This window comes from Amblyraja radiata, chromosome 3 (genome assembly GCF_010909765.2).
Source record: "Amblyraja radiata isolate CabotCenter1 chromosome 3, sAmbRad1.1.pri, whole genome shotgun sequence".
Classification (NCBI taxonomy): domain Eukaryota; kingdom Metazoa; phylum Chordata; class Chondrichthyes; order Rajiformes; family Rajidae; genus Amblyraja; species Amblyraja radiata.
Window position 1 is genome coordinate 94722836 of NC_045958.1, and position 20713 is coordinate 94743548.

Below are 20713 nucleotides of genomic sequence, written 5' to 3' on the forward strand. Positions count from 1 at the left end.
TGACTCGAGGGATCACAAGATCTTGGACACGAGTCTTATATCCCATAAATGTTAGATAAGAATTGAATGAGTTTGGAGCCATTTAAAATTCAAAGTATTCAGAGCTTGCTGAACAATGATTCAAACTCTTGCTGGCTGCTTTCTAAATGGGGCGGCACGGTGGCGCAGCGGTAGAGTTGCTGCCTTACAGCGCTTGCAGCGCCTGCGACTCTGGGTCGATCCCGTCTATGTGTGTGTACGGAGTTTGTACGTTCTCGCCGTGACCGCACGGGTTTTTACTGAGATCTTTGTTTTCCTCCCACACTCCAAAGACGTACTGGTTTGAGGGTTAATTGGCTTGGTATCGCACAAAAAATGTCCTAGGATGCAGCGTAGTGTTAATGTGTGGGGATTGCTGGGCCGAAGGGCCTGTTTCCACACTGTGTCTCTAAACTAAACTCCCCCCAATCCCCCTCCCCCCCCAATCCCCCACCCCCCTCCCCGCCCTCTCCACATCAATTAAATTACCATCCATACGCAATTCCTATCGAACTTTCACCTTTATAGCATGTAGCAAGACTGAATGACTGCTTGTTCATGAATGGTTGAATAGATAGAAAGTGCAAACACATTTTTGGGCATAGTTCACTGCACATTATTGCCAAAAAACATTTCCTTAAGACTGTCTGAAGAAGGGTCCTGACCCCAAATGTCACCTGTCCATGTTCTCCAGAGGTGCTACCCCTGCTGAATTATTCCAGCGTTTTTTGTCTTTTTCTTGTAAATCAACATCTGTGGATTTTTGTTTCTCTGCAGACATTCCCTTTGTTCTGTAAATTAAAAAACAGCAGATGCAGTGTTTCTCAATACCCCAACAAATCATTCAGGGTATTGAGTATAGAGGCTGAAAGGTTGGGCAGGCTCAGACTTTAATCCTTGTAGTACACAACCAAATCACGAGGGAATTCGATAATGCACAGAATCTTTTGCCCAGGGTAGAAGAATCGAGAACCAGAAGGCATAGGTTTAAGGTGAGAGGGGGAAGATTTAATAGGAACCTGAGGGGTAATTTTTTCAATCAGAGGGCACTTGGCAGGAAATGTTGGGCCATAGGGCCTGTTTTCATGCTCCATGGCTCTATGCTGGGATACGGTCCTGCTGGCAGGGTTAGGGAAATAGGGAGGAGGTGAAAGTAAGATCTCCAAGGTGACAAACTCGGGATTCCTCTCAGTGTCATTGTCAGCAAGTACAGTAATAGGAATATCGAACAGCTGTAGACGGTGCAAAGTGGAGGGACTTCAGGATTCTGAGGTATTGGAACTAATTCAGGGGCGAAAGGGGACAGTACCAATCGGTCTGGTTGCACATTAGCAGGGATTGGACCAGTAAGGCTTAACAGTGGCGCAGCAGTAGCATGGCACAGACTCAGGTTCGATCCTGACCTCGGGTGCTGTCTGTACGGACTATGTTCTGTTGTGCTGAAGCAAAGCAAGAATTTCATTGTCCTATTAGGGACACATGACAATAAACTCTCTTGAATCTTGAATCTTGAATCCCTGTGACTGTGTGGGTTTTCTCCGGGTGTTCCGGTTTCCTCGCACATCAGAAGCGAGTGGGTCTGTAGGTTAATTAGTCCCTGTAAATTGTTCCTGGTGTGTAGGATAGACCTAGTGTACGGGGGAATCGTTGGTTGGCATGAAGTCGGTGGGCCGAGGGACCCGTTTCCGCGCTGTATCTCTAAACTAAACTAAATTAAATAAGTTTACAGGCGGTTTCCTTTCCATGCTGCTGGAACAGATTTATGCTAGATTGCCAGAGGGCTGGGACCCTGAAAGGGAATTTGGAACAGAGGTAAAGCATGAGGGGAAAGCTAGTTAAATATAGGTAGTTGTGCAATAATGCAAATTAGATATAACATGATTGATGAATTAGGAGACATCATTTTGTACTAACGTGGACCAGATTGGTTATCACGTGATTTAAACTGGGAGCTAGAAAACCATTTAGAAGCTATAGCGTGGAAACAGGCCCTTCGGCCCAACTTGCCCACACCGACCAACATGTCCCATCATCACTAGTCCCGCTTGCCTGCATTTTTCCCATATCCCTCTAAACCTGTCCTATCCATGTACCTGTACCTGTTTAATTGCTTCTTAAACGTCGCAATAGTCCCTGCCACAACTACCCCCTCCTGCATGTAAAGGTTACCCCTCAGGTACCTATAAAATCTTTCAGTGGTGCAGCAGTAGAGTTGCTGCCTCACAGCGCCAGAGACTCGGGTTTGATCCTGACCTCAGACAATCTAGCTGTCTGTGTGGAATTTGTTCTCCCTGTGACCGCGTGACTTTTCTCCGGTTGTTCCGGTTTCCATCCACACTCCAAAGATGTGCAGGTTTGTAGGTTAATTTATATTGGTAAAATGATAAATTGTCCCTAGTGTGTAGGATAGTGTAGTGCGCGCGGATCGCTGGTTGGTGCGGACTCGGTGGGCCGAAGGGCCTATTTCTGCGCTGTAAACTCTAAACTCTGAACTAAACCTTAAACTTATGCCCTCTGGTTCTTGATTCCCCACTCTGGGCAAGAGACTCTGTGCATCCACCCGATTTATTCCTCTCATGATTTTACATGCCTCTATAAGATCACCCTTCATCCTCCTACACTCCAGGGATTAGAGTCCCAGCCTGCTCAACCTCTCCCTACAGCTTAGACCCTGGCAACATCCTTGTAAATCTTCTTTACACCCATTCCAATGTGACAACATATTTCCTGTACCACGGTGCCCAGAACTGAACACAATACTCTAAATTCAGCTGAGGATCTTCTCACACAATTCTAGAAGAGAGAAGACAGCAAGCTATCAAAAACTAGTGCAAAAACATCCATAGGTGGATGGTCTGTGGTGGTACATTACCTAGGTAGGACTCGTGTTTGAAGGTTGGTTCGTGAACCTGATTGTAGGAAAGTAGCTGAAACTTCACTTCTGCCCGGTATTAGAGGGCGTGGAAAATGGGACCTTTTTGTTCACTCCGAAAAGGTTTACATTTCATTTGTTCAATAATTGTGTTGATCAGCAATCCTGTGTTGTGTTGGCGACTCCATAGAATTAGGGGTCATGTTTTGGGGCTTTAATTTCATCACAGCAAGCCTGTGTTTGAAACTTTTATGCAGAACGGGGCAGAGAGGTATTGGCATTTGCTTCTCTTGCATAAGCAAATTGATCGCTCGCTTGTAGGTTTTAAAACTGATTGTTCAGCTCTTCCCGCATTGACACATGCTCTGTGGTTACAGTCCAGTGGGCAGTCTAACGACAAGTTCCTACACCTCTGAAGATGTCGATCAGGAAGAGATTCAGCTTGCGCTACTGGCTGCCAAGATTGCCACCAGAGAGAAGATCCGGGCCCGTTTCCACAGCAGCAGTGATCTTATTCACAGGCTCTTTGTGTGCATTGCAGGTACCTACATACTTTGTACAATATGCATGCTTGGTACGTTCCCTGTAGGTACATGGAACTGCACATGCTGGAATCTTGAGCAAAACACAAAAGTGCTGGTGGAACTCAGCAGGTCAGGCAGCATCTGTGGAGGGAATGGACTGATGACGTTTCGGGCAGGACCCTTCTTCACATTGACTGTTGGGGGAGGAGAAAGCTGGAAGAGAGATGGGGGCAGGACAAAGCCTGGCATGTTATAGGTGGATGCAGGTTTTAATCAGTAAGAGACTGAATGATGGAGGTGTTCAGAGGGTTTGGAGAGTCATTATATTTGAATAAGGAAGTTAACATGGGTACAGCAAGATAAATGCTGGAATAACTCAGCAGGTCAGGCAGCATCGCTGGGGAAAGTGGATAGGTGAAGTTTCAGGTCGGAGTCCTACTTCAAGTTGAGTTCTACCTACTTCATCTATCCGTCCTCCAGCCCATACCTGCTGAGTTACTCCAGCACTTTGTCTTTTTTTTTATAAACCCAGCATCTGCAGTTCCTTGTGTGTCTAGGTACAACAGGTATTTGGACAAAATGCCCTTTGTTGCAAGAGAATTTGAGTAAAAGCATTGATATCTTAGTGCATTGAACTCCATTGAGATCCAATTTTTCAGATTGATGTGCAGGAAATTAATCTTGTATTAATGAAGACCATTTTACATCACAGGCGTTGCTGATCAGCTGCAAACGAACTATGCAAGTGACCTGCGAAGTATCCTTAAAACCTTGTTCGAGGTCATGGCGACCAAGTTAGAATATGAAAGCAGTGGGACTGAAAAGAAAGGTAACGTGGACATTTTGAAGGCTTACTGCTGAATTGGTTATTTGTATGTTCCTTTTGTTACGTTACACGAGAGATACAGCTCGGAAACAGGCCCTTCTGCCCACTGAGTCCGCACCAACCAGTGATCACCCCGTACCTTAGCATTATCCTACACACTGGGGACAATTTACAGAAGCCAATTAACCTACAAACCATGTACATCTTTGGAGTGTGTGGAGAAACTGGAGCACCCAGAGAAAGCCCACACAGTCACAGGGAGAACATACAAACGCCGTACAGGCAGCACCCGTAGTCAGGATCGAACCCGGGCCTCTGGCGCTGTAAGACAGCAACTCTGTCTGTAGACTGGGCAATGTTCAGGGATTCGGCAACGGACCTGAACGAATACGCCACAGTCGTTGCAGACTTCATAAAGAAATGTGTGGAGGACTGCATCCCTACAAAAATCTTCCAAGTGTTTCGCAATCAGAAGCCTTGGATGAACTCTGAGATCCGCACTCTTCTGACGACCAGACACCGGGCATTCATGTCTGATGATACAGTGGTCTACAAGAAGTCCAGATATGATCTTGGTAAGGCCATCAAAAAGGCCAAAAGGGACTTCTGCTCCAAGCTGGAGGATGAGACAGATGTTCGGCAGCTGTGGCGGGGCCTGAATGCAATGACCTCCAATAAGGCAAAATCAGGAGGTAGCTCGAATGTCGGTGAAACATTGATTACAGCTCTAATTATAAGTTACAATTAAGGCAAGAGTGTTTAATTGTCATGTGTACTGCATATGAACCAGATAAATTAGATTATTTCGTACTGCAGCTTTGAACATGAGGCATATAGATTGAAATGTTAGACACAAGTGACCTATTGAGAGTTGAGTATTTGATTTGAATTTTGGACTTCTGCTGGATATTAAGTTGAAGAATTGCGAGGAAAATCATTACTGTATGTGTGCTGTTGCATAAAATTAACTTTGGTGAACACAAATTGAAATTTGTGCACGGTACTCTAACCTCACGGTACTCCTTTGAGAAGTCTCAGCTCCTTCAACATCTGCAGTAAGATGCTGCAGATTTTCTACCAAGCGGTGGTAGCCAGTGCCATCTACTTCGCTGCCGTGTGCTGGGGCAATGGGGCAACAGGGCGAAGGTCACGGTTGCCAATAGAATCAACAAACTCATCTGACTCCTCACCCCCCCCCCCCCCTCTTAATCTTTGCACATCCCCAATCCTTTCCACTCGTCACTTTAATTTCATGTTTCACGTATTTTGTGTTTTTGTGACTGTTGGCAGATCAACTTCCCTCCTGGGATAAATAAAGTTCTATCGTATCTTGTATGTGTCTGAAGGAACTGCAGATATTGGTCTATACCGAAGATAGACACAAAATGCTGGAGTAACTCAGCAGGACAGGCAGCATCTCTGGAGAGAAGGAATGGGTAACATTTCGAGTCAAGACCCTTCTTCAGACGGAGAGACTGTTTATTCCTCTCAATCGGAAGAAGGGTTTCCATCCGAAAAGCCACTTATTCCTTTTCTCCAGAGATGCTGCCTGTCCCTCTGAGTTACTCCAGCATTTTGTGTCTAAAAGCCCTGTCCCACTGTACGAGTTCATTCAAGAGCTCTCCCGAGTTTAAAAAAAAAATCAAACTCGTGGAAGCACATAGAATGAACGTAGAGGGTATGTCGGAGCTCGGGGACGTCTCTTAGCTGCTCGGAACGCTAACGGCAGGTACTCGGGAAACGCGGTAAGCTCGGGAAAACTCGTGAAGATTTTTCAACATGTTGAAAAATGTCCACGAGAGCCCCGAGTACCTGCGTGTGGCCATTACCGTAAATCTCCAAGTTTGAATCAGGTCAAACTCGGGAGAACTCTTGAATGAACTCATACAGTGGGACAGGGCTTTAACTCTAGTCTTGTATCCTGAGTGTATCACCATCCTCTCTTCCAAAAAACTTGCCCCGCACATCTGCATTATACTTTCCGTCCCAATTTATAGCTATGCCCTCTAGTTGGACAATTTCATCCAGGGAAAGGGTTCTGACTGTCTACCCTATCTATGCCTCTCATCTCTATAATACTAAAACTCTTCCTATTGTTTGTGTTTGTGCCGATGATGTGTCAATCTGCTTTTCCTATCTTCTTCCAAATGCTCGGCCACAGCCTTCCCATTTTCACATATCCTACTCACATTTTCCCCGTCGTGGCAATAAACATCTTCCCGTCGCATTCCCACCTATATTTCCGATTATATTAATCCTTTAAATTTTAAAAACAGCCCCAAAGACTCACCCATTTCGGAAAAAAAAACCCGAGTGACGTCACAATGCACTCGCAAAGCAGGACGGGACACTCTGGGAGAGAGGGGCGCTCCAGCGCTCGCAGTGAAAGTGGCGTCGGCCCTGGTCACTCTCGTGACCAGTGCCGAGAAAGAAGCCACTGCTGGAACCAAGGACGAGCCTGGGTCTGGGGTCAGGGATGAGCCCGGAGATGAAGTCGGGGCCTGAACTGCAGCCCAGGCGGCGGCCGAGCTGACGGCTGGAGTCTACAGCCAGGACCGGACTGAGTACGAGAACCAGGCTGAGTTCCAGGCCCTGCCACTGCTCTACGACCTGGGTAGGTCCTGGGACAGGGAATGAGAGTGAGGGGAGGAGGATATCTACCCTCACTCCCACCTTCTCTACCCCCCCCCCCTCTCTAACCCCCCCCTCCCTCTCTATCCCCCTCCCTCCCCCCCCCCCTCCTCCCTCTCTACCCCACCTCCTCTAGGGATTGAAGTGGGAGGGTGAAGAGGAGGTGGAGGGAGTGCTGGGGGATGAGGAGAAATGAGCTGCAACTGCGCAGTTGGGGGTTATGCATGAGTGGTGCAATATTGCGTTGGGGGAACGGGTGAGTGGTGGAATCTTGCGTTGGGGGAGCAGACCCAATGGGTCTGCACTTGGTCTAGTAATTTTATATAGTCTATCAAGTCTCATCTCAACCTCTGACATTCCAGAGAAAACAATTCAACTCTATCCAACTTCTCCCTCTAGCTGAAACCCTCTAATCCAGGCAGCATTCTGATCAATGTTGACAAGTGCTTTTGTTATCTATGTTACAGCACTATCAGAATGATGAGTGGAAAGTACCTGACCATTCGTTTCCAAAAGGCAGAAGTAACTAACATTGTGCAAAGAGTGTATAGTCCAGCACAAGTAGTTCCACTACACTGCAATATACCACAATAGAAATTGGATATAACTGATCGTTGAATATGGAAACAATATTTATATTGCACAGGCCTAATTGGTTCTAACAACTAGAGACCCACTTAGAAGTTACTTTAGAAATTGCCAAGCAGAAAAAAAGCTGTCTTGCAAAATAAAATTCCTTGTAGCCTTCCCACAGTAGACACTATTGTCTCTTAAGAATACACCGCAGAGGCCATTGAAATTGACAAGCAAAAGCTTCTACAGATATTTGTGCAAAGATATTCTATGGAACATACAGCCTTTAGTACTTGTAGCTTGCAGTAACAAAAATACATTTATTACTGTTAAAAAAAAAAAAAAAAATATTTTGAAAATCCTGCAGGGAAAAATACCTGTGATTGTGATCTGAAATTCTCTTGCTCCTAACCACCATATCCCCTTCGACTCAATTGACTTTATAATTCTATTTTCTCTAACACAAAGTTTCTTATGTACGCAATTTATGTAGCTATCACGTTACAGCAAAAATGTCCTGATTTACTGATGACAGTGTTAACAAGCTTGTAAATTAACTAAAGATAAAACACAAAGCTACCTGTACTGATTGTGTAGAAAGGAACTGCAGATACGGGTATATACTGAAGATAGACACAAAGATCTATCAACTCCAATCATCTTGGTTCCCTTGCCATTGGAATGAGTTGATTGATTTGTGAAGGACCGTGTGCTTCTTGGAGCGCAACATCAAGTACACGTTAAACACACGTATAGGCGTCTTCGTTCTGTGAGCAGCACAAAACTTCTCAAGACTTTCGGTGATCAGGGAAGGGCAACGGGAGCAGGTCACGTGATGGCTGGAAGCACCTAGCCAAGAACTGGCACGGAAGCGGTGAATACTCGATTCAATCGCTCAACTTTGGACAGAAGCAGGGTAGATGTTCGGTAGCAGTATTCATGTCTGAGCAGCCCTATTTAGGACGCCTTAAAAGCCAACATGAAGAAATGTGAAATCGACATCGACAATTGGGAAACCAATGCCAAGGACAGGAAACTGACGAACCATCATCCAAGAAGGAACAGCGACCTTCGAAGCCAACAGATGCGCAGAGTTAGAAGAAAGAGAAGAAAATGGAAAGAGAGGCAGCAACAACCAAAGCCCGATCTGCCATCTGGAGTTACCTGTCCTGAATGCTGAAGAACTTTCAAAGCCAGGATTGGACTCATAAGCCACCTGAGAGTCCATAAAAACAACGGAATCGTAGACCATCATCCTCAACCTCGAGGGATAGCCACAACTGATTACAGTGTTAATAAGCTTGTAAGTTAATTAAAGGTAAAACACTCATTTCTGGATAATGCTGAACTGCTCTGCACTTGAATATCTGACTGTAACAGCAATTAATCGCGTTTCCGAGTTTAAACACCTAATTTTAATCCAATACCATTGACTTGTATTTTCCAGGTGACCAGACATTGAGAAGTCCTGTTCTTGAAGACTGCGCATTGTGTCGAGAAAGCATTTCTTCTTCTGAACTTGCTGACAAGGCAAGAGATGAGGAACTTGAAGGTGAAATATTATGCACATTAATAGAGCAGTAACAATTGATGATGGTTAGACATGCAACTGCCTGCAAATCATTCAGTCCTGTGAAAATCGACACTCAGAAATGCACCTTAACATGCATTCAGCAATGGTGAGCTTTGGTGAAGTGCCATGATTATTGACCTGATCCTGCTTAAACATCTTAGGTTTGCAACATTTCACCATACAAAGCAAATCATTATTTTTTTTGCATAGGTTACTGCAGCAAAAAATCAGTGACCCTAGCTTTTTTTTGTAATGTATCGTAGGCCTTGCTTGATTCTTTGCAGTTAAAAGGGAGACATTTGTCATCTATTTATGGGTTGTGGGTATCATTTCCAAGGCCGTCATTTATTGCTCATCCCTAATTGTCCCTGAAGGTGGTGATGAGCTGTCACCCTGAACCATCGAAGTCTCTAGGAAGGTACTCCCACTAGGCTATGAGGTGAAGTGTTCCTGGGATTTGACTCGTCAATTATGAACCTTAATGAATGATGTTAAATGCTTATGATATGCTCCCTGTCCATCGAAACTGCATAAATTAAATGCAGGTTTAACGGGTTAAACACTCATGCATGAGATTCATAAGATTATAGGACATATGAGCAGAATTAGGCCATTCTGTCCATTGAATCTGCTCTGCCATTTGATCATGGCTGATCTATTTTTCCCTCTCAACCCCATTCTCCTGACCATAGACACAAAATGCTGTAGTAACTCAGCGGGACAGGCAGCCTCTCTGGACAGAAGTCTGGCGTAGTAGTCTGGCAAGCTGATCTCTATCGCGCTGAGGCCAGGCGCCAGCTCTTGGACACCTCGTCCTACTTATCCTCGAACCATGACACCACAGATGAACACCAGACCATAATCTCGCAGAGCATTCTTTCTATCGAGACTTGCTGTCTGTCTGCTGAATTACTCCAGCATTTTGTGTCTATTTTCAGTGTAAACCAGCATCTGCTGTTCCTTTCTGCACAATTTTCCTGACTTCTTAAGAGACAATAGACAATAGGCACAGGAGTAGGCCATTCGGCCCTTCGAGCCAGCAATGTGATCATGGCTGATTATCCCCAATCAGTACCTCGTTCCTGCCTTCTCCCCATATCCCCTGACTCCGCTATCTTTAAGAGCCCTATCTAGCTCTCTCTTGAAAGTATCCAGAGAACCGGCCTCCACCACCTTCTGAGGCAGAGAATTCCACAGACTCACAACTCTCTCTCTGAAAAATTGTTTCCTCGTCTCCGTTCTAAATGGCTTACTCCTTATTCTTCTCCCCATAAACTTTGATTTCCTTACTAATTAAGAACCTATCAATCTCCGCTTTTAAAATACCCAATGACTTGGCCTCCACCGTCGTCTGTGGCAATGAATTCCACAGATTCACCACCCTGTGGCTAAAGAAATTCCTCATCTCCATTCTAAATGTATTTCTTTTTTTATTCTGAGGCTGTGCCTTCTGGTCCTAGACTCTCCCACTACTGGAAACATCCTCTTCACATCCACTTTATCTAAGCCCTCAATGTAGGGTTGGTGCTTCGGTATTGCTTGACCCCCAAGTGTCTTAAACAACATTGCTGCAGTGACATTCAGAACAAGTGGCTGAATCTCCTGACTTCTCCAACACCAGCACAGCCTATGTGCCTTTGATCTACCTACACTCAACGATTTCAGTGCTCTTTTAGTCAGCCTTCAGCTTGCCGTTCACTAAAGTGAGCTCATCCAAAAGTGTGCTGTTTGTATTCACTTCAATTCAAGGCACCATAGTGCGCAGCTGGTAGAATTGCTGCCTCACAGCGCCGGTGACCCGGGTTCCATTCTGACCTTGGGGGCGCTGTCTGTGTGGAGTTTGCACATTCTCTCTGTGACCGCCTGGGATTCCTCCTACACCCCTAAGATGTGTGGATTTGAAGGTGTTAGAAAGTGTGTCCAGGTGATTAAAATCAACACAGCACAGAATCGTGTCAATTAGCCTTTGAGAGTCTATAAATGCCTTCTATGGTTGTTTTAACTTTGTATTTTTCTATACTTGTTTTTAATCACCTTGTTTTGATTTTTGTTCTTGATTTTGCCTCTAAAGGACATTTTAAATTTTAATTAATTTACAAATTAAGTCAGGCCCTTATCTCATCGTCTTGCCTCACACCTCCTCTTCTGGTTAGATTACTCCATCCTAAATATCCTGATGAATTGTCCCTACCTGTGCTTCGTGGTCAATCTGCTTGAGTGTGTCGTATCACACTACTTTGATGTTTCAATCTCCATATCAATTATTATTCCAATTATTTAATCTTTAATGGCTGAGGCTGCCAAAATGTCAAATCCCACTGCAAATCTTTTTGCTTAAAGTATTTAGATGGTATTCAAAACTACTTACCCCATAACTAATTAGGATCACACAATAATAAAGGGAGGCGGTGTGCTATTGCAGCAAGTACAAAAGATTCAGTGTTTGTCTTATTATTAATGAATAAGTAGTTAATAGACTGGAATACTGGAGGTTTAATCTCCATATAGAGCCCAACATGAAATTGCAGTTCTAAGTGCTGTTGATGATGTAACTTCATAGCTCCTTTCTTCTAGTACTTCTATAAACACGTACAGTAAACCCTCAGTTTAACGATCCTCTTTATGACGGATTTTAGTTATAGCTGAGCTGCCGTCAGACTGAGTTGCCGCGGCTGTCCACACACCCCCGGCTCATGCTCCTCCCCAGCCACTTGCAGTCCCAACTGACCTCTTGCTGCCTCCCCAGCCAGACCTTCTGCCCCCACCACCGGCCTACACAGCTTCCTCGGCCGCTCCAGGCCACACCTTCTGCCGACGCCACCGCCGACCCTTGGCCGCGACCATTGACTCCGCCGATCCTCACCTCTCCTCCAGCCGGCAGCAGGCTGGGGCCATCAACTCACCAGGATTCCCAGTCCCTTTCCAGACTGATTCTGAAGAAGGGTCTCGACCTGAAACATCACCTATCCATGTTCTCCAGAGATGCTGCTTGACCCGTTGAGTTACTCCAGCACTCTGTGTCCTTTTGTGTGTTAACCAGCAACTGCAGTTTTTCACGACTACTTATACATTGGTAATACCTGGCAAATGGCAATAACGGACACCATTCCCCACACACCCACCATGGTCTGTTATAACAAGGGTTTACTGTGCTCCTCATCGTTATTTAATACTGGTGTGATTGAACCTTTGGCGATTAATATAACTAACAGGAGAATAAACTTGTTCCCAGTTAAAAAAATCCCAGTCGGGGAACTCTTTGCTACAGAACGGATTGGCAAATGGAGCAAAGTTTGTGAGGAACTCTATTCTGCCCGATGGATCACCCTGTTAATTCATTTGGTATTGAAAATTATACTAATCAAAGAAAATTAAAAGCGATATCATCGTTACGGACCTCTATGGTTACGAACACCTGGCTGAGGGACACCACACGGTGATCTTATCGTGGTGTACAAAATCAGGAATAGATTGGGTAAATGCACAGAGTCTCTTGCCAAGAGTGGGGGAGATTGAGAAACAGAGGACATAGATTTAAGGGGAGGGGGAAAGATTTAATAGGAGCCCGAGGGGTAACTTGTTACCTAAAAGTCAAGTCAAGTCAAGTCACATTTATTTATATAGTACATTTAAAAAACAACTCTCGTTGGCCAAAGTGCTTTACATTTGTTATAAGAATAGCACAACAAAACAAACTACATACATATATACATGTAGCCCTCACTCAGAGGACGTCAGGAAAGGCTTGGGAGTATAGATAAGTCTTTAGTCTTGACTTAAAAGAGTCGATGGAGGGGGCAGTTCTGATGGGAAAGGGGATGCTGTTTCACAGTCTAGGGGCTGCAACCGCAAAGGCGCGGTCGCCCCTGAGCTTATGCCTAGACCGTGGGATATTCAGCAACCCCAAGTCGGCCGATCTGAGGGGCCTGGAGGTGGAGTGGTGGGTGAGAAGACTTTTTATATAGGTGGGGGCAAACCCATTGAGGGCTTTGTAGTCATGGAGGAGGATCTTGAAGTTTATACGGAACCGCACAGGGAGCCAGGATCGGGGTGATGTGGTCCCTTTTTCGGGTGCCCGTCAGGAGTCTCGCTGCGGCGTTTTGGACCAGTTGCAGGCGGGACAGGGAAGATTAGCTGATGCCAGTGTAAAGGGAGTTGCAGTAATCTAGGCGGGAGGAGATAAATGTGTGGATGATCTTTTCCAGGTCATCAAACTGGAGGAATTGTTTTATTTAAAATGTATATAATATAAAAGGTGGTGGGTGTATGGAACGAACTGCCAGAGGAGATAGTTGAGGCAGGTACTATCACACGTTTAAGAAACATTTAGACAGGTACATGGATCGGATGTACAGAAGAATATGGGTAAAACGCAGGCAGGTGGAACTCGTGTTGATGGAGCATCTTGGTCAGTGTGGGCAAGTTGCACTGAAGGGCCCGTTTCCACACTGTTGGACTCTATGACAGACACATACAAACGAGCTCCCCTAAATATTATTAAATTCAAACGAAAACCAGTCTTGGAAATAATCCTGATGCATGAAACCTGCCACAGTAATCAGACATCCTTGTCTCTTTAGAACACAGGCTGTTTCACAGTGAGAAGTCACTAAGGGTGGGAGAAAACAGTGCTGGAGAAACTCAGCAGTGCAGGCAGCATCTATGGAGGGAATGGACGGACAAAATTAATGGGTTGGGACACTTCAGCTACTGTGGGGTGGCACAGTGGCGTCGCAGTAGAGTTGATGCCTTATAGCGCTACAGACTCGAGTTCGATCCTGACTGCAAGCGCAGTCTGTACGGAGTGTATACATTCTCCCTGTGACCACGTGGGTTTTCACCGCATGCTCCTGTTTCCTCCCACATCACAGGTTTGTCCGTGAAATGGCCTCTGTAAATTGTTCCTAGCGTGTAGGATAGAACTATTGTATGGGCGATCGCTGGTCAGCGTGAACCCGGTGGGCCGAAGGACTTGTTCCACGCTCTATCTCTAAACTAAACTAAACAAATAAGGACTCGAGAAGGTTATTCCAGATGGATCTCGCTTGTTAATTTTCATCAAATGAATTAACAGGATGATCCTTCTGGAATAATAATCTGTCCTTTCTCTCCACAGGTGGTGCCTGACCCACTGCTCACCTCCAGCAGTTTGCTTTTGTTTCTAGTATCCACGGCCACTGTGTCGCCTTAACCGCCACGTACTCTCTGAGAATCGTGTCAATTAATCCTGCATTTCTCTGTTTTTAAGCAGCTTGGTTTCAAGAGTGTGCCGCCTGTTTTAAATGTCATCATAGGAGCGATATCAGAGAGTGCATTCTAGAATTTCTCAACATTTGTATTTTTGTTCCGGATTCATTTAGCCAGCATGAAGAAGTACTACTCAAGGACAGAGAATATTTGGTGTTAGTTACCAAAGATCTAGTTACCCAGTATAGGGAAGGTTATGGGTTCCAGCTTCAATTTACTACCAATCGCTATTAAACCTGGCTCGGACAAAACTCTGATTATTACCAACCACTTTCTGTTATTTGCACTATCAGTTTATTTATTCATGTGTGTATATATTTATATCATGGTATATGGACACATTTATCTGTTTTGTAGTAAATGCCTACTATTTTCTGTGTGCTTAAGCAAAGCAAGAATTTCATTGTCCTATACAGGGACACATGACAATAAACTAACTTGAACTTGAACTTGAACTTGAATCGTGATGTCTTGTGTATGAACAGAAAAGCATAGTAGCACAGCTGGTAGAGCTGCTGTCTCAGTGCCAGAGACCCAGGTTCAACCCTGACCTCGGGTGCTGCATGTGTGGAGTTTGCAAGTTCTCCCTGTGACCGCTTAGGCTTCCTCCGGGTGCTCGAGTTTCCATCCACCTCCCAAAGTCGTGCAGGTTTGTGGGTTAATTGGCCTCTATAAATTGAGCCAGATGTCTGGAGTGGATGAGAAAGTGGGATAACATGGGTGATTGATGGTTGGCGTCGAATCGAGGGGCCTATTTCCGTGCAGTATCTCTAAACTAACTAACACTGCACCACAACCTTTAATGCAGCAAGGATTATTGTGGTGATTTTAAATAAACAACTATTTTGGTTGCAAATTCGGTATAAGTTACAACAGAGTTGAGATTTGTCATGTATACTGGATATAATAATAATAATAATAATACATTTTATTTGTATAGCGCTTTTCAAGGACTCAAAGTCACTTTACATGGTGAGTCAAGAACAAAACAAAATAGAGCAGTAAGACAGAGATGCAAAGGGGAGGAGGACATGGGACTAAGGGTATGCAGAGGTGAAGAGATGGGTCTTGAGGCGGGACTGGAAGATGGTGAGGGACTCAGAAGTTCGGATCAATTGTGGGAGGGAGTTCCAGAGCCTGGGAGCTGCCCTGGAGAAGGCTCTGTCTCCAAAAGTGCAGAGGTTGGATTTCAGAATGGAGAGGAGACCGGCTGAAATGGATCTGAGGGACCGTGAGGGTTGGTAGGGGGAGAGGAGATCAGTGAGATAAGGGGGGGGGGGCAAGTGGTTGAGGGCTTTGTAGGTGAGGACCAGGATTTTGTAGATGATCCGGTGGGAAATGGGAAGCCAGTGAAGTTCTTTGAGGACTGGGGTGATGTGGTGCCAGGATTTGGTGTGGGTAATGAGTCGGGCGGCTGCATTCTGGACCAGTTGGAGTCGGTTGATGTTGCTGGAATTAATGCCAAAGAGAAGAGAGTTACAGTAGTCCAGTCGGGAGGAGATGAAGGCATGGATGAGTCTTTCAGCAGCGGGGGGTGTGAGAGGGTCTGATTTTGGCAATTTTGCGGAGGTGAAAAAATGATGTTTTGACAACATGGCGGATGTGAGGCTCAAGTGAGAGGGTTGAGTCAAAGATCACGCCAAGGTTGCGGGCCTGAGGAGATGGGGAGACAGTGGTGCCGTCAATAGTGAGAGTGGGGTTGTTAATTTTGGTAAGTGTTGATTTGGAGCCAATGATATGAACCGGTTGAATAGAATTCTTCCTTGCTGCAGCTTTAAGCACGAGGCATTTAATTTAAATAATTTAGGACACGAGTGGCCTATTGAGTGGTGAGTGTTTAATTCGAATTTTGGACAATAGTGGAAATTGAATTGAAGAATTTCAAGAATAATTGTTACTGAACGTACGCTGTGGCATAAAATTCACTTTAGTGAACAAAAAATTGAAATTTGTGCATGATACTCTAATCTTGTATACTGCATGTTGAAGATCAGTGCCCTTGCCTTAATCCTGAATACTTGGAAAGTTTTCCAATAACAAGATTAGTGTTAAATTCATTAGAAACATTTGGGCAGTCAAAGCAAAAAAAAAAATGCAGATGATGGAAATCTGAAGTAGAAGTGGAAAATGATGTTCGAGTTTGAATTAAAATGATCCATTACAGGGAGGATGTGGAGGCTGTGGAGAGGGTGCAGAAGAGGTTTACCGCAATGCAAGAGTCAAGAGAGTGTTTTATCGTCATATGTCCCAACAGAACAATAGAATTCTTACTTGCAGCACAACAGAATATGTAAACATAGTAATCGGTAAACAGTATAATGAAGGAAACAAAGTTATGCATACAGACAGACCGACACCTAAAACAAACAAACAATAATAGTACAAAAAGGCAAAGCCAATGCCAGTTGATGAGGTTCAGAGCTTATTTGGAGGTTGTAGTGTTTAAGGTCTGATGGCTGTCTGGATGAGAGGCTATTAGTGCCAAGGAGAGGTTGGACAAACTTGGATTGTTTTCTCTGGGATGCTGGAGGTTGAGGGGAGGCCTGATAGAAGTGTATCAATTTAGGAGAGGCATAGATTGGTTCAATGGTTCAATGGTTATTTTATTGTCACATACACCTAGGTGTAGTGAAATGCTTCTTGCCATGCAGCACATAAAGAAAGAATACAGACATAACAGTAATAAAGACATTTAAACATAAAAACATCCCCCCACAATGGTTCCCATTATGAGGGAAGGCACAGATTCCAGTCCCATCCCCATGTCCACCCATAGTCGGGCCTATTGAGGTAGGTAGGTAGGTGGGTAGGTAGCCTGAACCTTTTTCCCAGGATGGAGACTAGAGGGCATAGTTTTAAGGTTAGAGGGGGAAAGTGTTTGGGGCAAGGTTTTAACATGGACTGTGGTGAGTGCCTGGAACGCACTGCCAGTGATGGTGATGCAGGCAGGCACAATGATGGCATTGAAGAGACTTTTAGGTAGACACATGGATATGCAGGGAACCTCTCTCTATAGCTCAGGTCTTTGTCCTGACAACTAAACTGTTTCCATGTTTTGAACAAGGGTCTTTGATCTGATATATACTGCCTGAGTGGTTCCAGCATGTTCTGTTTTCACGATTTCCACTGTCCACATGTTTTTTTCAGAGACACTACAGATGCTGGAATCTTGAGCAAAACTCAGACTGCTGGTCAGGCAGCACCTGTGGAGGGAATGGACAGGCAACGCTTCTTCAGACTTCTCGACCTAATACATTTTCTGCCCCCACCTCTCTTTCCCATTTTTCTCTTCCCTACTCCAATCAGTCTGAAAAAGGGTCCCATCTGTTCATTCCCTCCACAGATGCTGGCTGCCCTGCCGAGTTCCTCCAGCACTTGGTGTCTACCTTCAGATACGTGATGCAATGAATGAACTTCTGAAGTCTCTTCTTTCTATGTCTGGCAGATCCTCCAGAATGGGTTCCGGATGAAGTCTGCAGCTTCTGTACGGCGTGCAAGGCTCCGTTCACTGTGATCCGCAGGAAGCATCATTGCAGAAATTGTGGAAAGGTATAATTACTTTAAACACTGGCCTCGGCGAGAGCTTGTACATGGAATCTACATTGGGGAATCCAAGATGGGTACAACTGTCTAGGTCTATTATTGGGTCTGTGGCCCTGTTAGTGATTTCGATTGAGAGGTGACTGCCTTGTGGTAGGACATCGCAACAAATGCAAAACCTTCTGGTCATGATATTAGATTAGCAACCAAGAAGTCATGTGTTTAAATCCCATGTCTATCTGTGAAACCAAATTCACTGGGCTAGCACAAGACTATTAGGAGATAGAACATAGAACAGTACAGCACCCAAACTGGCCCTTCGGCTCATCATGTCCCTGCCAAACATGATGCCAAGTCAAACTATTCTCCTCTGCCTGCATATGATTTATATCCCTCCATTCCCTGCATATCCTTGTGCCTATCTAAAAGCCTCTATCCTATCTGTCTCCCCCACACCACCATCCCTGGCAGCTCTTTCCAGGCACCTACCACTCGCTGTGTAAAATAAAACTTGCCCCGAACATCTCCTTTAAACTTTGCTCCTCCTAGCTTTAGAGCTCTACCTTTCCATCTTGGGAAAAAAGTTCTGATTGTCTACCCTATCTCTGCTTCTCATAATATTATAAACTCCTATCAGGTCTCTCCTGCATTCCAGAGAAAACAATCTCAAATTTGTCCAACCTGTCCCTGCAGCTGCAACCTTCTAATCCGGGCATAGTTCTGGTGAACCATCTCTGTACCCTTTGCAAAGCCTCCACACCCTTCCTGTAATGGGGTGGGCAGAACTGCACACCACATTCCAAAATCAGACACTGCTCACTCTGGCCTGTGGATGACACCAGTCCAACACCATAACCTAGGTTCTTGCTGTCCTTGCAAGGGTAGTAATTTACTGCTTATCAGTGTCATTCACATCCAAAGACAAAGCAAGGGGGCAAAAGCTGGTAGAGCTGCTGTCTCACCGCGCCAGAGACCCGGATTTGATCCTGACCTTGGGTGCTGCCTGTGTGGAGTTTGCACGTTCTTCCTGTGACTGTGTAGATTTCCTCCAGGTGCTCAATGGGTAGAAGGGCCTACTTCGCTGCTGTATCTCTTAATTAAGTTACATTTGATTGATCTTAATTAACAAATTAATTAAATTAAGAGGATTCAACATCTTGAAATGACAGTGGAGTAATGGGCCTGTCCTACTTAGGCGATTTTTTTTGGACGACTGCAGGCGACTGCCGCAAAATATTCAACATGTTGAAAAGTTTTCGGCGACAGTGGCAACAATTTTTGCTGTCGTAGGTTGACGTGGGTGCTGTCGTAGGTTGTCGCCAGGTGTCGTAGGTGAATCCCATTAAAACTAGTCCCTGGCCGTTGCCTAAGTGGGCCAGGCCCATAAGGGTTTGGCTTCTGACTTGGAATTTTTGAAGTTGTGCAAAAACATCTGAGATCTATCAGCCACAAGTTTACAAAACTCCCAAGGATCAGGCCCTCCTGGTCCCAACCTGCTAAGCACATCCCTTGCCTGTCTGCAGACTCCCATGACTGATGAGGGTCCATTTTGTTGACCCTCTGAACCAGGGAGTTGAACAACAAGGCTCAAAAGGCATATCAAACCTGGGTAGAATGTGCCGGAACATCACTGCTCCAGAGGCTTTTTACTCGTCGCATTTTCTAACAAGATAGGGAGGCTATTTAGCACATTGAGTCTATCCGAGCTCACAGCGTGATCTGATAAGTTCTCGTTCCCCCACTTATTTCCCTCTTATTTATTCACTCCCACATGCCCATCAACTACACTCTGATTCTCCCATTTCCATCCTACGCTAGGGAAAATTAACACTAGGGGTAGGTCCAATAAACGTAACTAGTTAGTGCCTCTTTGTGATGTGGCAAGATACCAGAGCAGCCATGGGAAACCAATGCAGTCACAGGTGAGACTTGCAAACTGCACACAGACAGCACCAGAGGTCAGAATCGAACCGGGTTGCTAAAGCTATGAAGCAGCAGTTCGCTCTGCTATACCACAATGCTACCTATTTTGTGTCAATGTTGTAAAATATAGAACAGCACAGCACAGAAACAGGCCCTTCGGCCACAATGTCCGTGCTGAACATGATGCGTGTGTTCCAGGCACTCACCATCCTCTATGTAAAAAAAGAAATTTGCCCCACACATCTTTTTAATGTTTGCCGCTCTCCCCTTAAAGCTATGCCCTCTCGTCTTTGACATTTCCACCCTGGGGGACAAGGGTTTTGACTGTCTACCCTTGCTATGGCACTATCTATGCTTGCTATATTTTATATACGGTACTTCACTCTGTTCTCTCCTCCGCCGCCAAATCTCCAGAGAAAACAATCCAAGTTTGTCTAACTTCCTCCCTATACAGCTAATACCTTTGAATTTAGGCAGCATTCTGAATTGTTTACTTGTCAACATGTTCATTTTAATTTCTTTGTTTTTTGGATTATAAAATCTAAACATCACCACAAAGCAAAATAATGGAATCCTACTAACAGGGAGAAGAACAAAAGAATCAAAATGTGTAATAACACAGAGCCGTAGATGTTGGTTTATAACAAAGATAGGCACAAAATGCTGGAGTAACTCAGCTGGCCAGGCGGCATCTCCAGAGAACAGAACCCTTGTTCAGACTGCAGGGTCCCGAACGGAAATGTCACCTATCCATGCTGTCCAGAGATGCTGCCTGACCCACTGAGCTACTACGGCACGTTGTGTCTATCATAAGAATCAAAATGTTAGTTTGAATAAGCAAGGTTTTCAGAAGGGAAAATCTCACTTAATTAACTTATTTGATTTTTTTTAGGGAGACCGTAAGAGAGTGGTAATTGCAATGAATATAATTCATAAAGATCTTTAAGTCACCTCATAATAAACTAGTAACTAATGATGGAGAGTGT

At 44.8% G+C, this 20713-nt stretch overlaps 1 protein-coding gene across 3 annotated transcripts in view; it reads left to right on the forward strand.

Moving 5' to 3' along the window:
- The window catches only part of zfyve28 (zinc finger FYVE-type containing 28), a 160911-nt gene that overhangs the window by 136818 nt on the left and 3380 nt on the right, over nt 1-20713 (forward strand). For 2 of the 3 annotated variants that reach the window (XM_033018383.1, XM_033018385.1), the window contains 4 exons: nt 3268-3431; nt 4127-4243; nt 8892-8996; nt 17710-17813. In XM_033018383.1, the coding sequence (XP_032874274.1) occupies nt 3268-3431; nt 4127-4243; nt 8892-8996; nt 17710-17813 (490 nt within the window). The remainder of the gene's footprint in view (nt 1-3267; nt 3432-4126; nt 4244-8891; nt 8997-17709; nt 17814-20713) is intronic. The other variant, XM_033018384.1, reaches the window with a different exon arrangement.